Source organism: Danaus plexippus, assembly GCF_018135715.1.
Source record: "Danaus plexippus chromosome 13 unlocalized genomic scaffold, MEX_DaPlex mxdp_15, whole genome shotgun sequence".
Classification (NCBI taxonomy): Eukaryota; Metazoa; Arthropoda; class Insecta; order Lepidoptera; family Nymphalidae; genus Danaus; species Danaus plexippus.
The window spans coordinates 2,340,335-2,367,531 of record NW_026869849.1 but is presented as its reverse complement, the minus strand read 5'-3'; the positions used below and the strand labels follow the sequence as shown (position 1 = coordinate 2,367,531).

At 30.6% G+C, this 27,197-nt stretch overlaps 1 protein-coding gene across 5 annotated transcripts; it reads right to left on the bottom strand.

Moving 5' to 3' along the window:
- Window positions 1-16: 16 nt before the first annotated feature.
- Window positions 17-27,009, bottom strand: LOC116770027 (glutathione hydrolase 1 proenzyme-like). 5 transcript variants are annotated; one of them, XM_032661358.2, is made up of 11 exons: window positions 26,906-27,009; window positions 19,476-19,555; window positions 6,763-6,984; window positions 4,733-4,953; window positions 3,960-4,149; window positions 3,675-3,878; window positions 3,068-3,317; window positions 2,580-2,770; window positions 1,864-2,104; window positions 1,616-1,729; window positions 17-1,162 (listed from the first exon to the last, which is right to left on the bottom strand). In XM_032661358.2, exons 1-11 carry the CDS (start codon window positions 26,990-26,992, stop codon window positions 1,013-1,015), a joined length of 1,950 nt encoding a protein of 649 aa, XP_032517249.2. In that variant the 5' UTR covers window positions 26,993-27,009; the 3' UTR covers window positions 17-1,012. The 5 variants fall into 5 exon arrangements, with proteins under 5 accessions (XP_032517249.2, XP_032517251.2, XP_061383776.1 ...); XM_032661360.2 differs by lacking the exon at window positions 26,906-27,009 and adding an exon at window positions 24,430-24,613; XM_061527792.1 differs by lacking the exon at window positions 26,906-27,009 and adding an exon at window positions 24,448-24,612.
- Between the last annotated feature and the right edge of the window lie 188 nt (window positions 27,010-27,197).

The following is a 27,197-nucleotide window of genomic DNA, read 5'->3' as shown; positions in this document are numbered from 1 at the left end:
TCAAAATGCAATGCGATAACATTTAAAATATTTATTAATCACATCGATGGAATTGATACGAATATAATATTTAACGTTTAATCAAATTATAAATTAATTAAAGGCTATTTACACAAACAATAAAAAGAAACGTGTTTTACAACTATTTATTTATTTTAATACTGTTTTAGATATATTCATGGCAATATATATATTTTTAAATTCACTGTCTACATTGTTAAAGTGAAGTCATCTCAGTATTCCTATAGCCATACTTTGTATGAATACAGTTAGTTTTACTTACATTTAGTTAAAAGATTGAATTTACCTTTTAAAACTACTTCACAACACTTTCTTATTTTTATTATATTAATTCTGGCGTAGTTATCATTTGCCAGGTTTTACATACATATATAAGAAGTTATAGCGGAATTTGGTTAATAAAATACATTTACGAGGAATTTATCGTACATTTTGTACATTATAGATGGGAATTAAAATATTTGCCGACATCAGATCCACTTTGTAGTTGATGTTAAGCCTATATTTATATAATTTCAGAACGTTTTTTTTACAAACATTTATTAAATGCATTAGTTGTATATATATATATCTTTATTATGATATTTGCTGGGTGCCAGTGAAATTTTAATTTGGCACCTAGAAACTATCATATATAAATAGAAGTTTTGAGACTTAGGCCTTTCTTCAACCGAGATGTTAAAAAAAATCCTTGTTTACAATGCGAACAATAGTTCTGCTACATATATGGAATTGCGATTATCGTCAAAAATAGTTAATTATACCTTATTAAGTTGTAATGCGTAGAAATGAAATTATTTGGATTCATAATATCTCAGCCTTATAGAAAAACCTGCGGCCTTTCATGGGCGATAAAAAAAAATAGATCGACAGAAATGTCATTATTTATCAGATTGTCAATTAATGACATTTAACACTGACAAGATGGGGTAAGCGGGATGTAAGCAGCTAACAGCCACAATAAACAGCCACCTAGTAGAAATTACAGTTATTAATCGATGCCAGAGACATCGCCGCCCTTCCTAAAGTCCGCGTTGGCGTAGATGCCGGTCTTGTTGCGATAGAGGGCGCACACCACAGATCCTCGGCCGCGGTAACGCACCATACCGTGCCCTTTAGCACGCAACCCCTTGATGATGTCCTGGTGTTATTAATAATTTTACAATTATTTGATGAATTTTTGTATACAGTAAGTTTAAAATTGTATGGGAATAAAATGTGAATATTTCGTTTGTTTCGTGTTAGAACGTACACAGAAAAACAATATATTTTTAATAAATAAACATGTAATAATGACGAATACCTTTATATAATATGACACTGGCTTGACTTTGAAACTATTTTTCATTCATTGTTAATAATAAATGTCAATAAGAGTTTTCTGGGGTTGAAAAGAAATATCTCTGTATAGCTTTTTTCCCTTTAAATATTTTAAGTCCTGATCAGAGATGGCTCAACCAAAACAGACCAAATGTTCGAAAGGAGGCTTACATAAATGATAAAAACTATTGAGGGTACATTAGGTACATATTAAAAAAACTAAGTTGTAATATCGAACTTATTACAGCACGTATAAGGAAATACTTATATTCACCTGAATGATTCCGTATTCGTATTCAACATGCATTGGAAATATTTGATGATGAATTCGTGCTTCGTCCACGGATTCTTTTATTGTTTGTCCGAACCAAAGTTTCCGCATCGTTACCTGTTTAAAACACGAGATATTTTATAACAGATAGACAAATTTATTACGAAGTTCATCTTTGTGACAATAGATGGCGCTTTGATGAAATCATTTAGTTCAAAGAATTCCGTTAGATGGCGGTTTATATAACTCACCAAAGCCACAGCTGAAGCTATCTTTGTGCCACCGGCGGCACCGATCACCATTTTGGCATTTCCATTTCTATCGATGATGATGCTAGGACACATGGTGGACATGGGGCGTTTGTGAGGTTCAATAAAGTTGGCTGGCGAGGGTTCAAGGTTGAAGTAGTTGGTGAAGCCGGGTGACGAGAAATCGTCCATAACATTGTTCAGCAAAATGCCGGTGTTGGTTGCCGTGACACCTGAACCGAAGCTGTAGATTGTAAAGTATTGATATTACTCAGAGTCTGATTAACTGTCTGCTTCCTTACTTTTCCTGAAAAATCCTAACACTGACAAGAGGTGTATTTTTAGTATGGATTTCAATGATTACAAAACAGTTCGATTTTATTTTACCAGTATTTTAGTTGTACTTAAAAAGTTTTTTTACTATAAACAATCTTGAAACATTATCTGTTTTCGATGCCTATATTCTATAAACAATGCAAACTTAGTTTAAAAAACAATTCATACTGTATTACTAATATGAGAATTTACAAGGAAATACGAATAGGGCGTAAAATAAAATCTTAAAGAAAAAAAAAATATCGAGATTATTGTTTATTTGATAAACAAAAATTGTATTTTAAATGTCGGCAGTCTATTATCTCATACGCTTTGAATAGGTACATATAAAATGTTTTATTCACATGAATAACAAACGGACATTTGATATTTATGTGACTCACTAGAAATTGATGGAGCTTGTGACGGACACGGCGTCTCCATCTTCAGATATAACAGAGATGTGTGCTGTCCCGTGATCTGGTTTGGTGTATGTTGTCGCTCCGTAGTGACTGCTGTCGTTACTGGTCTTCAGGTCATCGATCCTCTTCATCAATTCCACCCCGTACTCCGGTGATGTTAGGTTACTGATGAACTGGAATTTGCACTTGTTTGTATCAAACTGTTATGTTATATTTATTTTAGAATGTATTGGCTATAAAGGTTTTTTGAAAGTTCTAAGCTCTTCCAATTATTATTAGCTCGAAATCCATGGCTCTTAGTTTTTAGTTAAAGGAAGCTCTATATGGATGTAACTTTAAATTTAGATTTCTAAAAATTCTTTTAGCGTTCTTACTGCCTGGGGCTTAATAGGTGCTCAACGTGATTTGTTAAGGTTGATGTCAAGAACATTTGAGACAAAGTTCAACGAAGTTTTTTTAATGTCACTAACCCCTTCTAAATCCAAAAAATCCATGTCCCCCAGCCTGGTTCTAGCGGCGTACGCGAACTTAAAAGCCTCGATGATCCTGTGATACGTGAGTATCTTGTTTTCCGTTCCCTGTATGTTCTCGGGCGTGAAGTTGTATCCGCTCAGTATGTTCAGAATGTTAGCCAAGATGGCGCCACTGCTCGGTGGTGGAGGGGTGTATAGTATGTCGCCATTACCGAGCGGCACAACCAACGGTTCGGTTATCTTTGGCCTGTATACGAGAAGAAAATTGCAAGCTATACTATGAAATTATGTTGATAAGATCTAGAGAAATAAAATTTAATAGATAAATATCAAATCATTTTACGCTTTGCTTCAAGGTCACAAGTTGGGAATCAAAGACACGGTTTCTATGACAACAACATTATATGGACTCGTTTCGCGTGTAAATAATAATAAGTACATAAATCAATTTGTACATAATCGAGTTCTTTAAATTTAACCCGAAAACCACTCTGGCAATCAGTAAAAACATTTTAATATTTTATATTACACTGTTAAATGAAAATGTAATGTAGATATACGAGATTTTACGTGTATGGAATGATACGGGGACGATAACACTCACTGATATAGCTTAAGGTCCTCAGCGGTTATGATGCTTCCGGTCTTATTGAGGTCATCGGCGAGGTCGGCAGCCAGGGATCCGTTGTACATTTCGTCACCACCCTTTTTTGCGATCCTGGTTAGAGTTCTACAGAGCGCTGGGCTGGGTGTGACGAGGGTTCCCGGACGGTAGTACGCGTTCTTTGACGGATCCCAGTACATTCTCCTGGTTATAAAATGTTTGTATTTATAATAAAAAATATATTACATATAACGCCAAAGATATTGAATTAAAAATTCATATAACCTTAAAGTGGGATCATTCTTGATGTACTTCGCGCTCAATATTCCGTCGTACATAGCCTTGGAGATGGTAAAGCCGTATTTGCAGAACTCTAGAGTTGGTTTGATCAGCTTCTCCCACGGCAGTCTCCCCCAACGTTTGTGGGCTTCCCACATGCCACGCACCTCACCCGGCACCCCAATAGAAAGGCTACCTACCAACACAACAGCTAAATTCCTCAACAAGGTCAAAGTTCGATCCTATTAAAATACTTATTTGGTTAACAATGGTATATGTAGTCATCCTGAGGATATAGACCGATAAGCGGAAAATTTGTCAGTTAAGGAAAAATATATAAAATGGATTATAAGATTATCATTAAGAAAAGGAAATCAGAATAAATTTGATCATCCGCCATGTTGGTCGGTGCGCGGGACGCAATATTTTTAATTTATATGACATATCATATTATCTAAAAAAAAGTAATAGTCCTTTTTTTTAGATCTAAAACAGACTTCAATATTAGTGTCTTGTAATTACTCCGTGTATAGAAATCTATATATATCTACAAATGTATAAATATTAAAACAAAACCATCCATTGGTTTGTCGTAACTGTAACAGCATAACACCGTAACTGTGTATTATAATTAACCAAAGAGGTTAGTTTCGTAATGACATTTCACTCTTATAATATTAGTAAGTACGTAATTATGTAAAGCTACGGTTGTTAATATTGTCAATATTGTATGTACATATAATGAACGCAGGAAATTGTAAATAAAATGATGCGCTGACCTTTGGAGGCTTCATATGAGCTTCCGCCGAACATGTCTCTTTTTGCCGCAGCCGGGGCTTTCTCCCTCGCGATCACGGAGTATGCCTTCTCTTCTTCCTTTATATAAACCGTCATGAAGAATCCTCCGCCGATCCCCATGCTCTGCTGGTTGAGTAAACCATTGCAGAACATAGCCGCAATGGCCGCGTCCACTGCTGAGCCGTTTATTGAGAGAATGGCCCTGAGGATATCCTCTTTGTTTATATTGTTGAGAGAATAGCCCTAAAGTTTTCGCCTTTGTGTTAATAATGTTAGGAGTACAATACTTATACCAAAGTTTAAGTTCCTATACAAACAAATATGATTTATTATGTACTTATAACGGCTGAAAGATTAATATAGCTGCCTTTCTTCTAATTTCGTCTTCTATTGCTTTATCCGTACGATGCAAAATATTTATAGCCAAATAATTCGTTCTTTTCAAAGTATCTGGAGAAAAATGTTAGCAGTACTAAGTATTCCAGTACATCTTTAATCTGCGTTGATGGTTGAAATGATTATGAAGTCAGGAATGCGAAATTTATAAATGCATTATGACTTATAGATTTTTGGTAGTTTGTACTTCAGATATATTTCTTTTAACTGGGCTTTAAATAAATTAAAATACTTTAAATATTATTGAATAAAATAATGCAAAAAATTACATACTATACGAAACAAACACCTGAAACTCCTAGCTATTAACTCAGGACTGGGATAAACATTATTGTAGATAGTATCGTTGTAATGATAAGATTAAAGAAACCTTAAGTTCAGTTTTCACGGTTCGTAAAGATGCTATGAATTCAATTGTTTTTAGATCAATATTGGATTTTAATAATCATAGACTAATGTTTTATCTCGTTAAGTTAATACTAGTTTTCATTTGATATTTTTATCATTAATATCTTAGAAAAATTCGACCCAAAGGTCTTTCTAGAAAGCAATATTGTCTACAAGAGACTGGAGAATGGAAATTGGGCGTTCTCTGTATTGTTTAATTGAAAATACGATTGTTTAAAGTATGTTTAAATAATATTTATTATATAAGGATATTTGATTTTGTGTTATCGTCACATTTTCAAGTAATTGCTTTTTTTATTTACATGTAGCGGACAGCGTAAATAACTTTCTATGACAGATTATCAAAAAGTTTGCAACATGTAGGTTGTATTTAATTAATAAACACGTCAGATTGGCAAATATATTTATTTAGCAATTGGAAGAATGTAACCTATCCATTATTACGTGCGTAGAATGTAATAACAAAAAATTTGTAGCTATTTTTTTTTTCCAGACTATGTAATCATTTTTTGTAACACATGTTGTTTTGATTATTTTTTTTCTTTTCGAATTTTATAACTTATTAAAACAAATTGCGTAAATAACTTAAATAAGTAAATCCTTTTTTCCGTTAATGAAATTTATATTTTCCATTCAAGCGTTTTTCAAAACAAAAACCTAATATATTAATTAGTTAGTAGTGATTTTTTTTAGAAAAAGCATTTTATGTTATATTTCTGTACAGACTGATTATCGTGCTTAAAAGATATTTTAATGTAATTACAACCAAATTATGGGTACTGATGAGAAAGTGTTCGGATTTGCGTGCACGCACGTTCAGGGCTTTGTAATGTTCCTGTTTATGTTACTATATATATATTTATGCATATCTGAATATATCCCGGCAAGAATAATATTTTCGGAAAGCTTTTTCATATAGCCATTATAAAAGAAATTTTGTTGGACGATGCCAAAAAAAATATGCAAAATAACCAGATTTCTGAAACCGGATTCTTGTAGTCTTTGAAGGTACAAAAACGTTTCTAATCTTCATATGTATTTTATTAATATATAACAACATAACTAGAGAAATTCATTAGGATCCAGCAAAGCTTGTGAGTAAAATTTGATTACGTAAGACTTCGACTTTCCTGAAATTATTTACCCTTTTTTTGGACGTAAACTCGACATAATTGAAAGTCATATATGTTATTTATTTTCATATTACCTGCCGATTCCCGAGCAATGTGGTGCGTCTGTGCAAACAGCTGCCTTCTGGAAGACGTGAAGCCATGATGCTGACGGGGCTAACGGCTGTTCAGGGTCCTCGGGCTCAGTGAATTTTGATGGGTTATAGTCCGCTTGGCCGATCAGGTAGCCGCTCAGCGCAGACACAAATGCTAACATCACCAGACTGAATATTATTAGCTTCGTATTCGATCGCAATGGTCTGAAAAAATAAATGCTTATATTGACATATTTATTCTTAAAGGTAAAAAATAAAAAAATTAAATATTAAAATTATAATTTTTTTTTTGACCAAGTTCGTAAAATCTATTACTATCAAATGTGTATTATTGTGTTATCTGGGTATAATTCAATTTAACCAGAAACGTTTTGATGATAAATTTTCTAAAGGCATATTTTTCTGAGTACTGTGTATTATGTAAAAAAATCTGGTAAAAAATTTATTAATAATAAAACCTATGAGGAGATAACTGTTACATGAAGATAATATTTACTGGCCAAAATGTTTTAATCTTCTTCATATACAGAGAACTTACTTTTCGGGGTAATCACTATCGTCATTACTGAAATTGCCGTGTAAGAATGCATTGATTGGTGAAACCAGGCCTATTGTATCCATGGGCATATCATCCATTTGATTATTTATAAAATTACGCCGGTGCAAACTGCTTCGTATTGAACCCATGGCTCGTGTACACTTTGACAGCTAACACAATAACAACATAACCTCTACATTATATTTACGTATTCAGAACTTCTTATTCTTATCACATTGTATTTTTCGTTACAGGAAATGGTCTAGTTAAAAATCCTTGTCGATCACAAATGCGTAATTGCAGGCTGAATGCAGTGAACTTGGTTGCGGGTATAAGAAAAATCAATAGACTGAACAGCTGTTCACGCCGGTTCTAGAAAGTTGCTTGTCGTTTTGAAATTTTAGATGGCATTCATCGTAACTTATTTTTAATACCAATAAATTGAATCGGATTTTTCAATGGATTTAGTGAGGGAAACTGTTATTTTTGTTAATACATAATTGTTTACGTAATAAAATGGCAACACGTCAGTGAGTATTTTTGCTTTACGTTATCTGTCAGGAGTACGCTAGCTGTCAAATGTTAAAAATACATTAAATCAAATAAACGTAACTTTAACTTAATTTTAAATAGGTACATACGTATTTACTAAGATTTGTGTTTATTTATTAAAAATTATTTTCTGTAATAGTTTCATAATTATACATATAGATGGTACCCATATATGTGTATTATATATTAAATGTGTTAATCTTTATTGAATTAATTAATTAATATTTTTACGAAAAATGGTATTTATTACTTTTACATATATTTCGTCAATAATTAGGAAATTATCTCAATGCATGAGTATAATTTCTTTTGATTATGACATATTTTTTCCTATCTTAACTAAAGACAAATCACCGTGATTATTAGACCGGAAACAGAAAAAATAATGTCTTGTCGTGAAGACTTTCGTGGAATCGATTATGAAGTCATCCATCTTCTATAAATAATTATGGGATACAGCTAGTGTAACTTTCTGATATAACATGAAAATTGATCTCATAAATAATTCACATTAAGTGAGTTTATAGCACCTAATATTTCCATGACTTTGTTCGGAGTAAAACGGACAAAAGGACAAATTGTAGATGACAATTTCTTTAAGCAGAGTCGGCAACTATACCAAATAAGGAGTTGAAATTAAATGAGGATGTCAAAACATAACCTTAAGAGTTTGTTTATTTCTAAAGGAAACCTCAAAATATTATGACCTGTGCTAGAATTTTTCGATCATAGACAAAAAAAAGTAAGGTTATATTTTCCTATTACAAACCAGTAACGGTTTGATAAAAATATTAAGTAAAGTCGTTTAGAGATACAATACAATTTTACTTCTTAATTTTTATTGGCTGATTTTTTATAACAATGAATTCTGATAAATAAAAAACTTTTTAGTCCGAAGTGCAAATACATTAGTAAAGTAGTTACCTATTAATAAAGATCAACAAGGATCTTTTCCCGGTTAAACTAATCATCTTTACTTGATTTACATTAATTTATATTCAGATTTTATTTAACAATGTCGTCTGTCCTCAATAACGTGGCTTATCCATAAGATCCAATAATATAATGCATGTGATCTAATGACGATATAATCAAAGAAAAAAGTATACAAAAGCATAGTTTTAAAGAAATAAATAACTTGTTACAAAATTCACTAAACATGTTTTATAGCATTGGTCCAAAAGGGTCACGTCTAGCTTAATTTAAGTCCAAGAACAAATGTCTAATATGATCATGTTATACTCTTGGGCCTTGATAACCAATATAGAATAAAATTAACGAGCTTTTCATATAATTTTAAATATTATTTTTTTTATCTGTGACATGGTGTGTTGCATTTACTTTGAGTTTATTCAATTAAGACCAGGATTTACCCTTTACATGAATATGTGATTCCCAAAGCTTTTTGATAAACATCGGATGTTTTGAAAACAAAATTAAATTAGGATTACGTTTGTTATGTTAAAATTAAGTGCTATTTTAATTAGTATAACATGTTTCGAGTAAACAATTTACAAATTCATAACATTTATCGCTATTGTTACGAAATGGTTTTAAAAATAAATTCGGTCGCTTTTGTTAGAACCCAACTGGCGTCTTAACGTAAATAGGAACTGTAGAATAGAAAATTTAATCGAAATGAGCGTTAATATAATCTGCGACCTCTGGAATACAACGTGTCAGTTGCCTTGCCAATTGATTCCTTGAGAACGTCGTCGAGTCAGTGAGTTAGTGTTAATTATTCAAATATTATCTAGAATAGAGTTTTATTAGGTTGAGAATCAAAATTTTATCAAGGTCGGCGACGCCATTACGACACCCCTTATGTTGCATATGTTGGTGGGCGATCGTAACTACTTCCTATAAGGCAGGCAGTCTGCTCGTTTGCCCCTTTGGGACATAAAAAAAACTGTAGTTCACACATATTGGCCAGGTATTTAATTGTGCTAAAAAGATCACGTAACAAGACATATGCCAAAAAAAAAAAAATGAATTTCTTTACAACACTCTTAAATACTGTGGAGATATAAATATGATTTCCACACTTTATTTCCCGTTTTTATTAAAACACTAATTATATGATAACACAATTACCTTAGTAGTAGTAGTTTTATTAAAATCGTTTTTGCAGTTTCATTCTATAAAAATTTACATTTTAGTCTTAGAAAGAAACGCAGCTATTTCTTCCGATGAGTGAAAGCTCCGGTTGCCATTTCCCCACTCCCACCCCTTCCTTTCCCTCAACAATCAAGTTTGGCAACGCATCCGCAACTTGTATGATGTGGATGTCCATGGGCGACGGTCACTACTGCCTACCAAGTAGGCCGTCTGCTCGTTTGCCACCTTTCACATAATATATATGTATATATTTGTGTGTATAAAAAATTTATTAAATATTAGTTTTAGTGTAAATCTGAATTTTATCGTCGACGCTTTATTGATGATATTAGTATATTAACATGTTACTCTTAAATTTGTTGATTACTAAACATTGAAAAAAAAAGTTTTAAATATGTTACAATTTATTATAATAAGAAATAACTTTAAAATCTTTAAACAACTTTCAAGATAGTTTTTATTATAAAATTTTTCAATATATAATAACTACTATCGGTATAATGTTGCCATGTTAGTTCATTAATCAACTTTAACGATACATTCTCTATAATATCGCCTTTTACTGATTAACTGACAGAAAGTCGAGATTCCGTCAGCTTTTGTCTTAGTTTCATTAAACGCAAAAAAAAAACAAAACCAAAGTATACTTATACTATATGGATATATAACCTTTTTTTTTAATGCTAAGGCTTCATTCGGACTGGAATCTTGGATACTTTATGGTACACATGGTTAATTTTGAAAGAAATTAATAAATGATACGTTGAAAATAGGTCAATAAATTAAAGATGTCATTGCCATGCGTGAAATTAAAGAATATAACAAATGAAACGGGACTGTTTTAATGATATCAATTCATCACGAACGGAATGAAAGTTATGTAATGTCACTCTTTTATTTAAATATGTAATGTGTATGTTAAAATTATTCTGGGAGATGACAAACCGTCTTTCGTATTACATAATGTTTACCGTAATGTTGCTACGGTCATCATTAGGTTAATACTCTTCAATTATTTACAACGGTTTTATATATAAAAGTCATTCTTATATCGCAAAATTAAATTCACATCTCGTCTGCCCGTGATCACGGTTGCTGAAAAGTAACCGAAACGTCGGGAGTATGTATGTTTTTTACAAAAATAAATCACGCGTAGTTTATCCGAAAAATACTAGTTTCATTTAAATATTACTCTTAATATCAATGAATTTTATTTACATAAATAAGGTTATAAATTTAATAATCACAGTCAATATTCTTATAATTTGAAACGGTTCTTACGAATTCCTATATTTTATCGATAATCGTAATATTTTTACTGAAACAATTCAAGTGAAATAAATACATGAAACAAACACAACGAACAATAAACTGTGTGACGAATAACAAGTAAACAAGTGAACTTAGAAAATATATGACGTTTATGAATAAATAATTTGTTGGAAACAAATCTTATTGTGAGAATAAAAAAATACATATTCCTTATTTAGCTACGGCGTGTACGTAATATATATATATTTGTATTTGTCTTATAGTTATTTATAAAAGTAGTTCGTGTATTGAAATGAATTAATTGTTACGAGGAAAGTATCGGATGTTTTAAAGCGTTTGTAAACAAGATATTTGTAATTTATAATCCTAGTTACAATTAGCATCAATTTAAAATGTTAGTGGCGTCGACTGTATAACTCTGAGTTGCCGGAAATGTGCCAGACATTTGTCACAATACATCAGGATATTACATTTGGATATAAAAATTCAATCAAGGAATATAAAAATAAAATACGTGTTATACAAATATATAACATGTGACATATAATGGGTATGTTTAAATTAATCATACTCAAAAAGTTTAACGCTAAACTTAAAAAGCTAGGTTATGTTAAGATATCCTCATATATTTTTAGGCTTACAACACTCCTTACATTTTTATTGTGCTCTTCGGAACAAGTTTTTTTTTCGTTTCTTATTTAAAGAGCTACGTAAATACCATGGTTTAGATTGTTGATGAAATTTGGGAAGCGTGTGTAGTAGCGTGGCGTTGTTAAACAGATTTGCTGTGAGCGTAGAGTTATCAGATTCAGGGTATTTGAATTACGTATTTAAGAGTTCATATAAATACTGCTTAGGTTAAAATTAAAAATCTATCTAATCATACAATCTATATATCATCACTTCCGTTTGACTTGAAAATTGATTTATAAAAGTTATACTCGTTTGCATTGCTTAGAATAAGAGTCGGCTCACATGATAAAATTGCTTCTTAGCTATCAGATACAAAATTGACATTATTGGTAACATTATAAAAGAACTTTATTCGGACAGGGTTGTAAAATGAGTTTTTGTGTGAAATAGTTTCGTTGCCCGCGATCATCCTTGCTACAAAGTAACCGAAACGTCGGGAGTATGTAAATCATAATAATAAAAAACGCGAAGTACATACAAAAATTTTAGTGTTATTTAAATCCTAGATGGCAGATTTTTATCACAGTTTGTGCCATTTCGTGTGATTGGCTATTCATGAGTTTTGCTATGCATTATAAAAATTACGCAATATACGTAACACGGTACACGGACATCATAATAAGTGCCACGCAGCACTCGGTTGTAACAAATTTATAACAACATATTTCTTACTCATTTACTTATAATATATTCTACATTAAATAAACACAGTAAATAACGAATTTACTTAACCAAAAATTAGTAAAAATATTGTTATTTATGTTTTAATTAAAATGCTTTAAACATGAGAACTTTTTTGCCGGAAGGTACCTACATATAAGGAGTTTTCTAGAACATTCTTTTGTTATTATAAAAAAACTGGTTTAGGTTTTATCTCAGTGAAAAGGAATTCTTTTAACTTATATTATATGAAGGCTTGAGACAATATTTTATAATACGTCATAAGTTTTGATATTGAGTTTTCAGTAATTATTCGTAAATTAAATGTTTGTAAGAAATTCATTATTTATATGATATTTATTGTACGTAAAATTAAATATACAAATCAATTATTATCTAATTTATGATAACTATTAATGACAGTTATATTTTTTTTGATAACTGTAAATAATAAAGAAAGGCTAAATCTCTTGCCATTTAATGGCAAATTTATCTCATTATTTAAAAACTATTATGAATTATATATTTCAACTTTAATTGAATCATAGAACTTATGTCACATGAAATTTCCTTTTTAAATATTAAGTACATGGTATTTTAAAAAATCCAGACATTTTTCTTTCTGAATCGCCTCTTTTAGGCAAAATAATTTATTATTTAAGAGTAAACCGTTAGAATAATTCTGGTGTTGTCATTAAAAAAATCCATCTTTTTTAATCATCAACGATATTGGAATACAAAGGGAGTGAAAATAGCATCAAGACTTTAAAACGGGGCAATTTTCAAAGGACACCCACCTGTTGTTATCCGACTCGGGCACTCTGATTAGAACGTGCCGGTTGGGTTTGACGCTACCTGGTCTATCATGTTTCTTTAACGAGCTGTGAGGTAAAAGTTCACGATCACACATCACTGTCACTAACGCTAAGATGGGCCAACACTAAACGCTAAACACTAAACACTATAAATACAGATACAACACTCAACACGACTGTCACTAACGAAGTCAATATCATAGTGACATATGACATTTATAAACAATAATTCATAAATGACCTTGTCATACGAGTGCAAAGATTAGTTCATATTTTTTTTTTTATCATATTCAGCGTTTGTTATATCGCTGTGTGTGATTGACGTACGTCCAAGCTATGGAATTTATATTTATGGCTTCAAGGATTTGTTGCAAACGAGTTTTTTTTTAAATAACAAATTAAAAAAAATCTCCTTTAGAACCGATTTCAAGTATTCAATATTCATAGTATTCATTCAGACAGTATCAATACTTGTAATAAGTACGTACTTTTGCGGATAATTAAATTGTAAGCTTCCTTAATGTATGAAGTAGTGTGTCCAAATAATATTATAAACACGAGTAACGTTATTACTGTAATATTTAAGGGAAGGACGGACGGTTAAAAAGATGTTACTATTTCGTAAAAACATGTTAATTTGACATGTAAATATTACAGTTGATTTAGAAGTTAAGGCTCGAGCCCTAATACGAGAAACTAATTTAATTTTTTCTACGATATCAGTATTAAATCTAAGATCTAACTATTAAGACCTCAGCTCGAATTAATATGATAAACAATTTTGTTTTGAATCTAACACTTAAAGTGGTAATTGATTATTTACAGGGGTTGTTAGGTTGTTGCCAATTAATACAATCATACAGATTTCCTTGTCCCGTTAATTTTTATAAAGTAACCTTACAATCTCTTATATTTAAATGTGTTATTGAGTAAAATCTAGCGACTGTTTTCTCATATCTTACCTTCAGCCGACGTAACATACACTTTGTTACGGTCGCAAAGCATTATTTATGCAGGTGACATTAATCTTTATGCTATTATAACAGAAAGTAATTTAAAAACGCTTAACAAAGCAGAGGATACAGTGAAGATAGGTTTAGGAGATAGTTCATAAAATATGTTCATTTAATATTTTTTTTTTATCGAACGGAAGTCAAAAAACATTTGAATTGTCAAATAACGAGAGTCAAGAGAGATAAAAGTCGTGTCGCGATATGTTGTAATAAACGCGGAATCACACTGAACTCCATAAACAAAATAACTAGATTGTTATCTACGGAAAACAATAGAAGTTTTGTAATAAAAAAATTATATGCTTGCAATATATAATGTTATTTACCGGTATGTGAATATGTGGATAATATGCGAAGATTATTAATAAATATTAGGTATATGACGACAGAGGCACACGTCATGAATACGTAAGTTATAACGTTGCGTTCACAAACGATGACAGTCCACAGGTATTCTTTTAAATACAACCATGTAAATAATCTGCTGAGGATTTATGACTGGCAGAACTAGACTAGAATAAAGCCAATGAAATCACATCTACAAACCAATTAATGTGCGAAATTAATATATTTAAAGTGTTGCAATGGCGTCGATCCTTTACCGAGTGATGTGAGGGTATCTATTAATTTTAATAAAATTAAATTACATATGAAATAGAATAAAAACAGATCATAAGGCAACTTTGTTATTGTCACAGTGTAAAAACTAGAATTATAACTACCACTAGTTTGTATATAGAAATACAGACTTCTGAATGCAAAAAATCGTTTTACTATAGCTAAAATGTTAAAAGAATATGTAATAATTGTACTGAAGATGTGTTTAACAACGACTGTCAAATGTTAGACCAACAAATTATACAAGAACTAAGGATCAAGTGAAGATAAAGACTTTCCCTGATATTTTTTCATATTTTTGAAATCATTCTGTTTACCTCTGATGTCTTTTAGGGTTATTATAAAAACTATATCTACTTGGAGTAAGTAATTTTATTTTAAGTTTTGATTTTCTAGACGCTCGTTTAGCTATGAAGTACGATTTAATCTTCTGGAAGCTTTATTGTTGTGAGGTTGAACTTTCAATTGATAAAGTTACGGCATTTTCCTATAATTGATTTCAATTCCGTCAGAGTTTCCGTAATCATATTCTGTTTCCGGAATATCATTAATCTGCTAGACTTATCCATAATAAACTAATTAACTAGACGACGTATTTGCGTTTTAGTATAAGCTATTTTGATCTGTTTGAGAAATGTTTAGTTTATTTCACCTGCAATTAATTTAAAATTATTCTAAAGTCTACGTCTAGAATATGCTTAACTAACACAGAAAATATTTCTCGACGTGTCCGCAAATTATACACCGTGGAAAATTCACTTTCGACGGACACCTTAAGATATTAAGACGATAACTTAAACGATAACTCAAGTCTTAAGAGATAACTCAAAACGTTTTCAGTTTGTAAATGTTTAATCAGAAAATGTATAAACTAAATTTTAATCCGTTTTTTCCTGAAAGTTACTTTATGAAGAATTGTTATAAAGAATATAGTTAGTTTTATAAACAAGTTGTATGAGTAAAGACAATCAATTACCTTTTAAGACCTTTACCCAGAAATACTTATCTTTATACTAATAGAGTCGTGACTCAGCATAATATCTGACTTGCATTAATATTTAATAGTACACACACAGACACACACACACATACACACACAAACATACACACACATATATAAACTTGACTTTAAAAATTGTGTAGTCATAGTCATGTTTTATTTATTTAATATGTACTATATTTATTATTACACGCTGAATATGAAATTTATATTTTTGCAACTTTCAATTCGATACCAGTCAATGTTTTTTTTTTATCATGAAAATTCATACATTTATAAATTGGCTTAAACTATCCATGAAGGAAAACTTCACAATAAAATTATTTTGTATTTGTTGGGCAAAGTTCTTTTATGTGAAATGGAAATTTTTATATCAATTAAATGCTTATAATAGCATATTATTTATACGTAAGTAGTTGCATTCACGCAGTTACTTGCACGGACTTTTATAAACTCGAAATCATAGATTTTAACGTAAAAGTTTTTAGGTACTCTTTATAAATTTCGATGAATGGACTTATTAAACTAATTATGATAGAACTAATTTAAAAACCAGACAGAATTGGTCTAACACTAATAGCTGTTTTTAAAATCTGTTTTAAAAACTTTCATTAAAATATTTACATATTAAAAATAATCTGCGTAAATGTAAAATTTAAGCTCTTTTATCAGCGATATGTTTTGATAAATCCGCCGTTTATTTCACCTATTAGCTGGATAGGATTTTAGGTGAACGTGTAAAAAACATTACTGAGCGAAAAGTACACGGCTAGCAATTACGAAGGCAAACATGATATGACGGTAATGGCCACTCAGCCGAGGAAGGCGTGCAAAATAAACAGCGATAAATTTTTACATAATTTCATTCATAATTACAGAATTCTGAGTCCGTGAATGAAACGAAAACAGTTGTTACGTTATATACCCTCCGTCGTTATTTTATTTGACTCCCAAGGGAGCATACGGAGATTATATTTGAATGTAATAAGTTTATTAGATTCATTTTTTTTTAAATTTAATATTTAAAAACTGTTTATGGAACCTCATTTTTGTGTTATATACAAACTCGTGGTCCATTTCTGATTTTTTTTTAAATCTTGGGTTGATTTTTGGTAGGCGAAAGAAGCCAAGATGTGTAGATGACTTGATAAAAAAGTTTCTTATTGGAAAAAAAGTGTCGTGGATTGTTGAAGCGGAGGATAGTATAAAAAAAAATAAAGGCGCTATCTGTAAGTTTCAAAGCTCTCAATATTCTATATACGACGAAACGAACAGAGATGAATTAAAAGGCTTTCAAAGGTTTAAGTAGTCTTAATCGTATTTCTGAGGTACGAGTGTATTGGACAGTACAAATATTAACAGATAGGACAAAAAATGAAAGTGCTATCATGAAATGCCTCAACGTTTTAAATTATCATGGCATGTTTACAAATAGAAAGTAGAATGTATTATGTTCAGAAGAAGATATAAGTCAATAAATAAATTAAAAAAAAAACATACTTTATTACAGTACTTGTTTTTACTAGCGACTCCATAAATGTTGTATCCGGGTATGGTTCTATGTATAAATAAATATGTCTTCAAAGAAATTGACTTGCCCATCAATCGGGAACGATATTTTTGGTTTAGGTGAGATGTCATCGTATGTAATACAGTTCTGCTCTATTTTCGGAGCTAAGTGGAATATCGGAATAAATTGTAACCTATATGTTATTCCGATGTATGGTTTCTGTTACTGTTAAGTTTGACTAAAATCCGTCTAGCATTTGTAGCGTCTGACATTAAAAAAAATTACGTCTAGCATTTGTAGCGTCTGACATTAAAAAAAATTACGCAGAACAATCAGTTTATCAGATACGTGCTTTGTATTATTGATTCTTTGTTAAGTATGTAAATGGAAATGTGTACCTACATAAATAATTATAGAAATTAATATAATCACCATCAGCCTGCTGGTGCCCACTGTTGATCAAAGGCCTCTTCTCACATGGAGAAGGTTAGAGCATTAACCACGTTTGCTCAAGACGGATTGGCGATTTTAAACATGTAATTTTGAATTATGTAATGTTTATTTATGTATATATCTATGTATGTATAATATCTAAATTTTCTATTTTTATATATTTTTTGTATGCTTATATATAAATCACTTTTTTTTTTACTTTTTTTTCCTTCTCTCTTCTTATTGTACCTACACCACGCTTTCTTATCCAGTTTCCTCTATCAAAAGGGTTTCTGGTAGAGATCTCTTTTAAGGGATAAGTTATGCTTTGTGCATCACATTTCTTTCATAATTATATAACTATTTCTACTCTTGGTACATAAATAAATAAATAAATAATAAGTCCAGGTTTCCTCACGATGTTTTTCTTCGCTCTCTAATACTCTTAAAAAGTACATATAATTCAGAAAAAATCACATCGGTAATAATATAATATATATTATAAATCGTTATAAATATCTTTAGCTAATACTGTTCGATTATATTTGTTGTTAAGATCAAATTCGGATAGAATTTCTGTGGCTTTGTATATTGGCATGCTTTAAGGATTACACGTGTTGTTCCATGCATAATCCCCTTTAGTGGAAAGCGGTACTTTTGTTTATCCAGCAACAATACAATTCTTATCTTTATTCATAAAAACATAAAGCACGTTTTTCTAAAACGTTTTTGAATATTCATTTAAGAGGGTGCGAAGATAGGATCGATTCGGAATATCCATAAAAGATTTCGCTTACCTAAAATACGAACGGTTACAAAGCTGAGAAAATGCTCTCGGAAATATAAGAATGAACGTAAGCCGTTAAATCAAGGATTATTCATATTTTTTAAATTTGGAAGCCTTATTTATAGCCAGATCGGATTGATAAATAAATTGAACAAATTATTATATGTAAGATATTTTTTTTTGTAGGTTTATGTAAATTATTACTTTTAAATAAAATGTTACATCACATGCAGCGTGCGTAACAGTATACTGTGGAAATTGACTTCGATACCGTTTCTTATAAAGTCATCCAGTAAGTATGGTTCCATCAAAATCTAGATAAAGTTACAAACAATATCATAACATCTCATTTATTAAGGATGCTGCGATCGGGCACGGGCATAGACATTCACATATCGTCTGCCCGTGATCACGGTCGCTGAAAAGTAACCTAAATGTCGGGAGTATGTAGTTTTTTACAAAAACATAACACGCGTAGTATATCCGAATAATATTAGTTCCATTTAAACATGGTTTGTTGTTTGTGATCTAGTAAATTTAAGTAATCATTTAAATTCTTTTAAAAATTTGATTATTATTTTTATTTTTATTTATATTTTGTTGTCGTTGGTTCTTAGGTGCTTTGCTTAGATTTGGATTATTTTTTAACAATTTAATACAGTAAAATAAAATACAGATAGAACATACCTCCTGCAGCATTTTCTTCTGGAATCTTCGTCTGGTTCGTTCACGATCATGCTGTGGATTGTCATCTTTGTGGTGAAATTCTGTAACAGATAATAAATACCTTATAAAAAAACTAGAGCTAGGAAGTCAGAACACATAAATAGTACCTATATATGTAAGTGGGTTGTATAACTATTAAGCGTTAATAGTTAAAATTAAAAAAAAAAGTTTTTTTTTTAAATATTGAGTTCTTAATTTTTTTTCTAATGCGATGCGTTCTTGTATCTGAGTATATGTAACGTAGTCTACTACTATTCTATCTTCTCTATGTCTAGCAATTTGTATTTATTACAAAAACTTATAATCTTTCAGCCTCTTGTAAAATCCACCATCATTATGTGTACGTATGTTTGATGTCATATTTACTTATTGTAAATAATTGGCACTTTTATTACATGTACACATGTACAAGTAAAATTATATTTTTCCTATGTAACGTTTTAAATAGCAAAAAAATTATACTATCCTCACTGAAAGATATTGCTACTAAGAGATAAGAATGCCTTCGTTTTAGGAGACATATTTTTTTAAGTTATAATAATATTAAAAATAATATATATATCGGCGCAAGCAGCTTCAATGACGGATGCAACATGAAAATAACTCAAGGCTGGCATCAATTATTATAACAACTTATTGGTCGTCGTTACTATTGTTAAAAGTAAAACGAAATCAAAGAGAATAGAACTATGTTTGAACTCTGGTATAAATATGACGTCTGGACGCACGACAGCGGACTGCAGAGTTCAGCGAGTGCGGATCATAAAGAATGTGATTATGAAGAACCTTCGAGAAATACAAGAACATTTAGAAAAATTGAAGTTTCATTTTAAAATATCTGGAACGTACTGAAACAAGTGACATTAGTGACGTCAGCGAGGCTGGCGTCCCCTCTCTAAAATAATGAATTTGTAATAAATCCGATATATATGTAATGATTATATGTTCTCAAGTGACATTTTTTTGAAGTTATAATTTCTTATAGAAGTATAAGTCGCTTCGTTACCTAAAGCATTACGGCGACGATATGTCTGGCTTGCTTTTCTCTCACGCACACAGCAACGAACTGGTACATACACAATATCTTACGTAAATTTATGTAATCAGTATGTATATAATCAGTAAAATATTTGTTTAACCAAATAACCTATCCCTACTAATGTTATATCACATTAATATTAATAAACCTTAAATAATAAGGTTCTCTCAGGTTAAGCTATTTAAATATTAATTACATCAACTTAGATTAGATTAAGCTATCACCTCTCGAGATGTGCGGTTTTCTTTCACAACCAATACAAACTAAACCATCTTGAGTTTTTCCTTGTATAATCTATATTTTGTCATCAATCAGAAGAAAATTTATAGACAAGCAATTGTATATTTGGGTTATAAGCAATGTATATTGTTATTTACACCATCCCTAACGAAAATTATACCTATAATAACTGTGTATTGACTACAACATAAGTTGCTAACAATTAAAAACAAACTCGCTATCAATACACTACATATTAAATTTCCTCGAAGTTATAACGAGATCATTTAAATAGAAGGTCTGAAAATTCAATATCACCCTGTCATAAGTCAGGTGAAGAGTTTAAAGGAAAAATCGAGGCTTTGTGCTCTTTAAGATTGCATGTGCAAGATACAAAACGCCATTATAAGAGTACTATTCAAAGTTTTGTGAATAAATCTCGCAAAATATACCTATACCAATATATAAAAATGAAATGAATATTACTTTATAAATATTTGTATAGAGAGATTGTTTTAAATGACCAGAAAGGCTTTATTTCTCGTTATTGTTGTTGATGTAACGAATTAATATTCTTAATTCATATTTCTTTGTCGTCTTGTATAGGGATGTATGATAAATAGGCGATGTAGGCCTGGATTACGGAGTCGAGAACGAATATATACCGCTCAGCGCTCTTATAGAATGAAACGATTCTTTCATACACGGAAAGACAATCTTCTTTCCATTACTTTCCACTTTATCAACTCACATGTTGCTGTATTCCATCGAATTTTAATACTATTAGCTTCTGTCACCTCTTTTCATAATCTTTGTTATGATATGACTGTTAAATGTTTTTCCCAAAAAGGTATATAACAGAATTTACTAGATATATATAATAAATTACAACTATTGTCACAAAATACGACTTGTGGAACGAACCAAAATATGATACAATGAAAACTTTCAGTTTGTTATGCTTAAAGTGCTCATGTGTAAGGTACCAGTGTACTCGTACAAAAATACTAACAATCTCGTTACACGGAGTAACCATTGTACGGATGTAATGTAGGTTCTGATGATGCTTACTTGGCTGTACCATAACTCTGGGATTTAAAAGATTTCGCATAGTATATTGAAAATTCAAGACGATACTAAGCAAACACGGACGCAATCACATAGGATTAGGTATACCTTTTGGGAATGAATCTTTTGGTTACTCATAGTATACTCATAGTATACGTTTAGTAAGTTCTCGAAGCTTTTCTAAGACGAGTAGCTGGCTAAGACGATAAGTAACACTAAAAGTAGTTCGTGAAATATCCATTTGTTGATTTTATCTCATTTCATTCCAAATTTAGGACCAAAGGTTAAAAATTAATGCCTTAATTCTCAAAAGAAGGTTAAATGTAGTTTTATAAGTAGTGTAATAACTTCATTAAATAAAAAAAAAACATTTTTACACAGGTTTTATTCAGCACAACATTTTTAATAGAAATTTTATTAATTGTGATTGATACTGGCAACACATGTTCGCATAATGAACAAATTGAATGGAAGTAGTTGTTTGAAAGAAAAAAAAAATGCAATCACCGTAATGGTCCAATGAAAGTAATAAAAAATTATAATTAGAAACCACACAGCTAAATGAATTAAACAAATGAAATGTTCCTTACATTCTGAACTGTTAATAGCAGGAGAGGTTTGAATGAAAATATATGACTAAATATATTTATAATCTTTTTGATATATTATATAATATAGGAGATAAGAATGGTGTGATTTTGTTCACACTGTATTGTTCACTTAATGAGATCTAAGACTGTCGCAGGTTTTAGTTTAAACAAAACGTTTTTTATTATTTTTATATCTACATAAACCCGACGTATCGGTTACTTTGCAGCAACCGTGATCTCGGGCAGACGAGATGACAGTTTTTTACCTATTTCGAGTCAAAGACAAATGGGAAAAATTAAGGACTTTCGTATTTTTTTATACCATTTTATCTGAGAATGCAGTTTTAGATTCTATTACGATATGAAATAGAAACATTTTATATCAATGGTTCGAGGGATAAATAATTTACTATCGAAAATAAAAAAATCAGTTTAAACATTGAGGTGACACGAGATCTTGTGCTCCTTACTTAGGCACACCAGCTTCTAAATGGGTTCAAAGGTCAGATGTCCAATTAAACATTTCTTATACTGCATTCCTATGATCGAGAGATGAATCTTAAATTTGTCTTTCACATTAGATTTTATCTATGGATAGATTCTGCCATTTCCCAAAAAAGAGCTACTGATACAATATGAACATATCATATATAGATGGAAGGACAAATATTTAAACTTAAGGTGTTTCTTAAAAAAACCTTTTAGTGTCGTGCGACTATATTGTGAGAATTTGCTTCAGTAAAGAATTGCTCATATTTTTTTCGTAGGAGCTTTTAATTATTAAATATTTTTTACGATTCAGCACCTTTATTTAACCATTAATCAGAATAAGAGTTCTGGGGATGTTATAACTTGTGTTCCATTTCGTATATTAGTTGTGTATTGAAACTAACATAATGGAATTTTGATTAAGTCTTAGGTTGCTCATTTTATAAGTAGGGTCAATGAATTTTCGTACTATACGAGTTACATTTGTTGGATAAAAGTTTGTTTGTATTACCATTACATAAAATTTAAAAAAGAAAATAATCCTTACCTTTCGAATACTTTTAAGGGGTACAAAATAATGTTTATTTCAGTATTATAATAACTTATAACAAAGTCTGTTTTGGGATCGATTTAAAAATAGAACACAATATTACACTAAATTAAAATTACAACTAAAATACAATAAAATACTTTTTATTGTATTTTAGTTTATAATCTTTATTTTTATTTTGTATTTTATATTTAAAGAATATTTATATTAGATCTCTTTTTAACTAGTCTTATCTATAATATTTTAGGCCATTCTTTAGGTCATATAAATTTTATATATAGATATAAATTTAGTAAAATTATTATATATTTTTTAATAATTTAGAATTTATTATCGAATATTTCAATCTAAATAATATTTAATTATGTTTTGGCATTGGCTTCCTATAAACCTGCAGTATTACACGACTGTGCTTCACAATACGTATCGCGATATGTCGATTAGCGTGTAAACATTAAGAAGTAGTTTATTGTACATTTGAGTATATTTTCCTTATTACCGATTTTTCCCATGAAGAAAACCATAGATTCTATATAGTGATTTCTCGGTAATAGTCACTATTAAGGACGTCCCCGTCAAAGACAGTCGAGATATAATTTCGGGAATTACAATATGTGACCTTTAAATATCTGATAGAGAAGCGGAGGACAAAATGGAAGTTTTATCTCCTCAATTGTTTTCTAACACCAAAATATAATCAGCGTGGCGTCAAAGTTCGCGTTTAGTGATAATGATTTCCTTTTGCTAGATATTTTTTTATGATGTTCATGTATAATCTTTGACAAAAAGTGTGTCAAGTTTAATAAAGAATCATCGTGAAAAAACAAACGTGTGCAATGTCTAGTATCTATGGAAAAATATATCACAAATGTCCATGAAGTGTTTTTATCCACGTATATTTGTCTATGTATCAATATTTGGAAAGTTATTCAGTATATTTAATAATTAGCAAACACTTACTTAATTCTTTATACATACGTAATTTACAAACACCTTAAAAAACCATAACTTCCACACAATATTACACAAAAAATATTCTCAAACACTTCACTTGTTATATTTCTTGTTATCAAAACGAAATACGGCTTCAATTGGATAATAAGTTTAGTGTCGGCGGGAGTGCGCACGCGCAGCGGCATCCGATGAATCGGAACTACTACTGAGACGTCACCGTTTTTTGCTATTCCTTTTAGATGATTCAGGTTTAAATGATGGACGACCAGTTTGTTGAAAGACAGGTACATTGTTAAACTTTATTCACTGACTGTACTCGTGAAACGTGTCATATTACAAATTAAGCATATTGTCAACCGTTTATAATGTAATTCAACGCCATTATTTATTTATATTTTGGGTGCAACCGAAACAATTTTTTTTCAACAGTAACAAATAGAAACTGTTTTATGTCATTGAACTAATTTGATTTATATGTTGCGAATCACCATATATGGCTAATAATTTGATATAACAAAACATATCCAGAATAATGAGATAATGTGATTTACACATAATAATAAAGAACATATTGGTCTTGCATAATGGTCTCATTCATGTCGTTTGTGCTTAACGCAGACGTTTGCAAACAGACGGCCATTGTTTCTTGATGTTATGAGATATCAAAGGTGGTCTCTCCTCAGATTGATTGACACAAGATACTTCATTACTCTACGACACATTTATTAATTAGAAACAAATGGTAAAGTACATAATTTTTTAAGTATTTTAAATTGGTTAAGTTTCAGCTAAATTATTAAATTCGCATCTGATATATCGTATTTCTTTTATTCAAAAGTATTGATAAACATTTCAACATGTTTATAATGAACTATAGAAAATTTGTTTATCGTTTAAGAACTATTTTATTTTTGCTGTGAATTGTTCGTTGGTGACTGTCGCTAGTTAATACCACAAGCGCTCTACCACGTAGAGTTTGGCATAATGGCGAATAGTCAATGTGAAAATCAACTACTCAATAATAATATCTCTACACAGGAGTGTCATTATTGCCTTAATTGAGGAACTGAAGTCTTACTTATAAATCTAATCAATATTAGTACAATTTTGCGTCGGTACACCACAAACGAAGTTTCCCGTTTCTTAATATACTGAATTTTATACAATAATGATACGATGCAAACCTGTATTACGCAAACAGCACTTTAAAGTACATTAAAAATATTTTTTAACATCAACAATAAAGTCAGGGACAAGTCAAAAAAATAATTTATATATAACCATGTATATTACGTATGGACCTCGTTCAGCCGAAAGTTGAAATAAAATATATTTTTATTGATATATTTGAATATTCTTAAAATTTAGTCTCAGCAAACATTCAAGAATATTCCATAAGAAATGGCGACGTCCGTTTATTACACAGGTCTTTAGTTAGTTTGGTCATGAATCTATGGATTTACGCACTGATTCCAAGAGGAATTACACCACTGCTGGCTCCAAATATTTGTAAGACAATGTCACTATGACATTAAGAGCGGGCCATGTCCTCTAAAACTGACCATTACTTGAAGAGTTGATGTTTGGGCTAGATGAGACCTATCATCAGCTCTTTCTTCGGAACTTAGTTTTTAATTTTCAATCCAGGCTTGGGTAGTTCGGGCAAGTCCACTGTATATTTTTAAGTACATTTCGGTGAGATTTTACAATATGCTCTAAGACTTTCTTGATGCACACTCGTTGTAGTTTTCAACTTTTCCAAAACAATTTAGTTTTCTGGCTCTTTGATAAGACAAGCCGAGCTATCATCACTGATGAAGGATGATGACCACGACGTACCTTTTTTTAAAGTTTGGCGGCTTCTATAGAACTTATTCATAGGTAAAGAGTATATTTTCGTTGATATCGCGACAGAAAGCATTTTGAGTGAACTGCTCTCTTTAAATTTATAATTGATTCCCGCTATCGACCTTAATTTCTCGGCATAACATTTTTTTGTTCCTAATGGGGTTTCAACCAATTTTGGCTTTGTATTTCTTACAGCACGCGGCCGCCCCGCTCGTTTATGCTCTTCGTCAGGCGAAGTGTTCTTTAACTGTTCATAGTACGATATACGAACACAGAGCTGATGCCAAGCTTTTGAAGTTCCTGGAATATGATCCACCGCTCCATACCCGCTTTGTTCAAAGCGATAACTGCTATCTTACTTTCCTTAACACCCGATTCCATATTATGATTTGTTAATGAGCACGAAAAAATATGTGAAACATACGTGTTCCAAATTCAAAATAATAAAAGTTGAAAAACAGAAGAGTTTTTGTTACAGTATTTATGGCCTGATTAGTTATATCAGAACGAAGTAAAAGGGTCTATTGCAAGTAAATATTAATATTAAATTAAAAATATTTTGAAAGACTTTATTTTAATTTTTACATTAAATGCCAAAGATACTATATTTATTTAATTTATTTAAAATACTTACGTTGAAATCATCTTTGGTAGAGCCCAGTTTTTTTGGACGTCTTTTTCGTATATTTTTGACATTTTTCGACTTTAAACGCTTACTCATAACACTATGTATAATAGCCTCTATATTGTAATTGTCAGTTTATGTTTAAACTACAGCTTATTTATATTTTATAATGTATACTCTCTTAATGGCTGATTTTTGAATTTCTTGCTTATAAAATTACATTAGTAATGTTTATAAACTAAAGTCTCGGTGATGTTGAAGCATAAAGTATTTCCAATCAATTTGTATTAGTGTTTCTGTT

Bases quoted from the DNA above. Each gene is read 5' to 3' on its own strand.
- LOC116770027 (XM_032661358.2), bottom strand. From the start codon at position 26,992: ATGAGTAAGCGTTTAAAGTCGAAAAATGTCAAAAATATACGAAAAAGA. The intron at 3,318-3,674 runs GTGAGTGTTATC...TCTCGTATACAG, and splicing joins GAGGACCTTAAGCTATATCA to GCCAAAGATAACCGAACCGT. The intron at 1,163-1,615 runs GTGAATATAAGT...TAATAACACCAG, and splicing joins ACGAATACGGAATCATTCAG to GACATCATCAAGGGGTTGCG.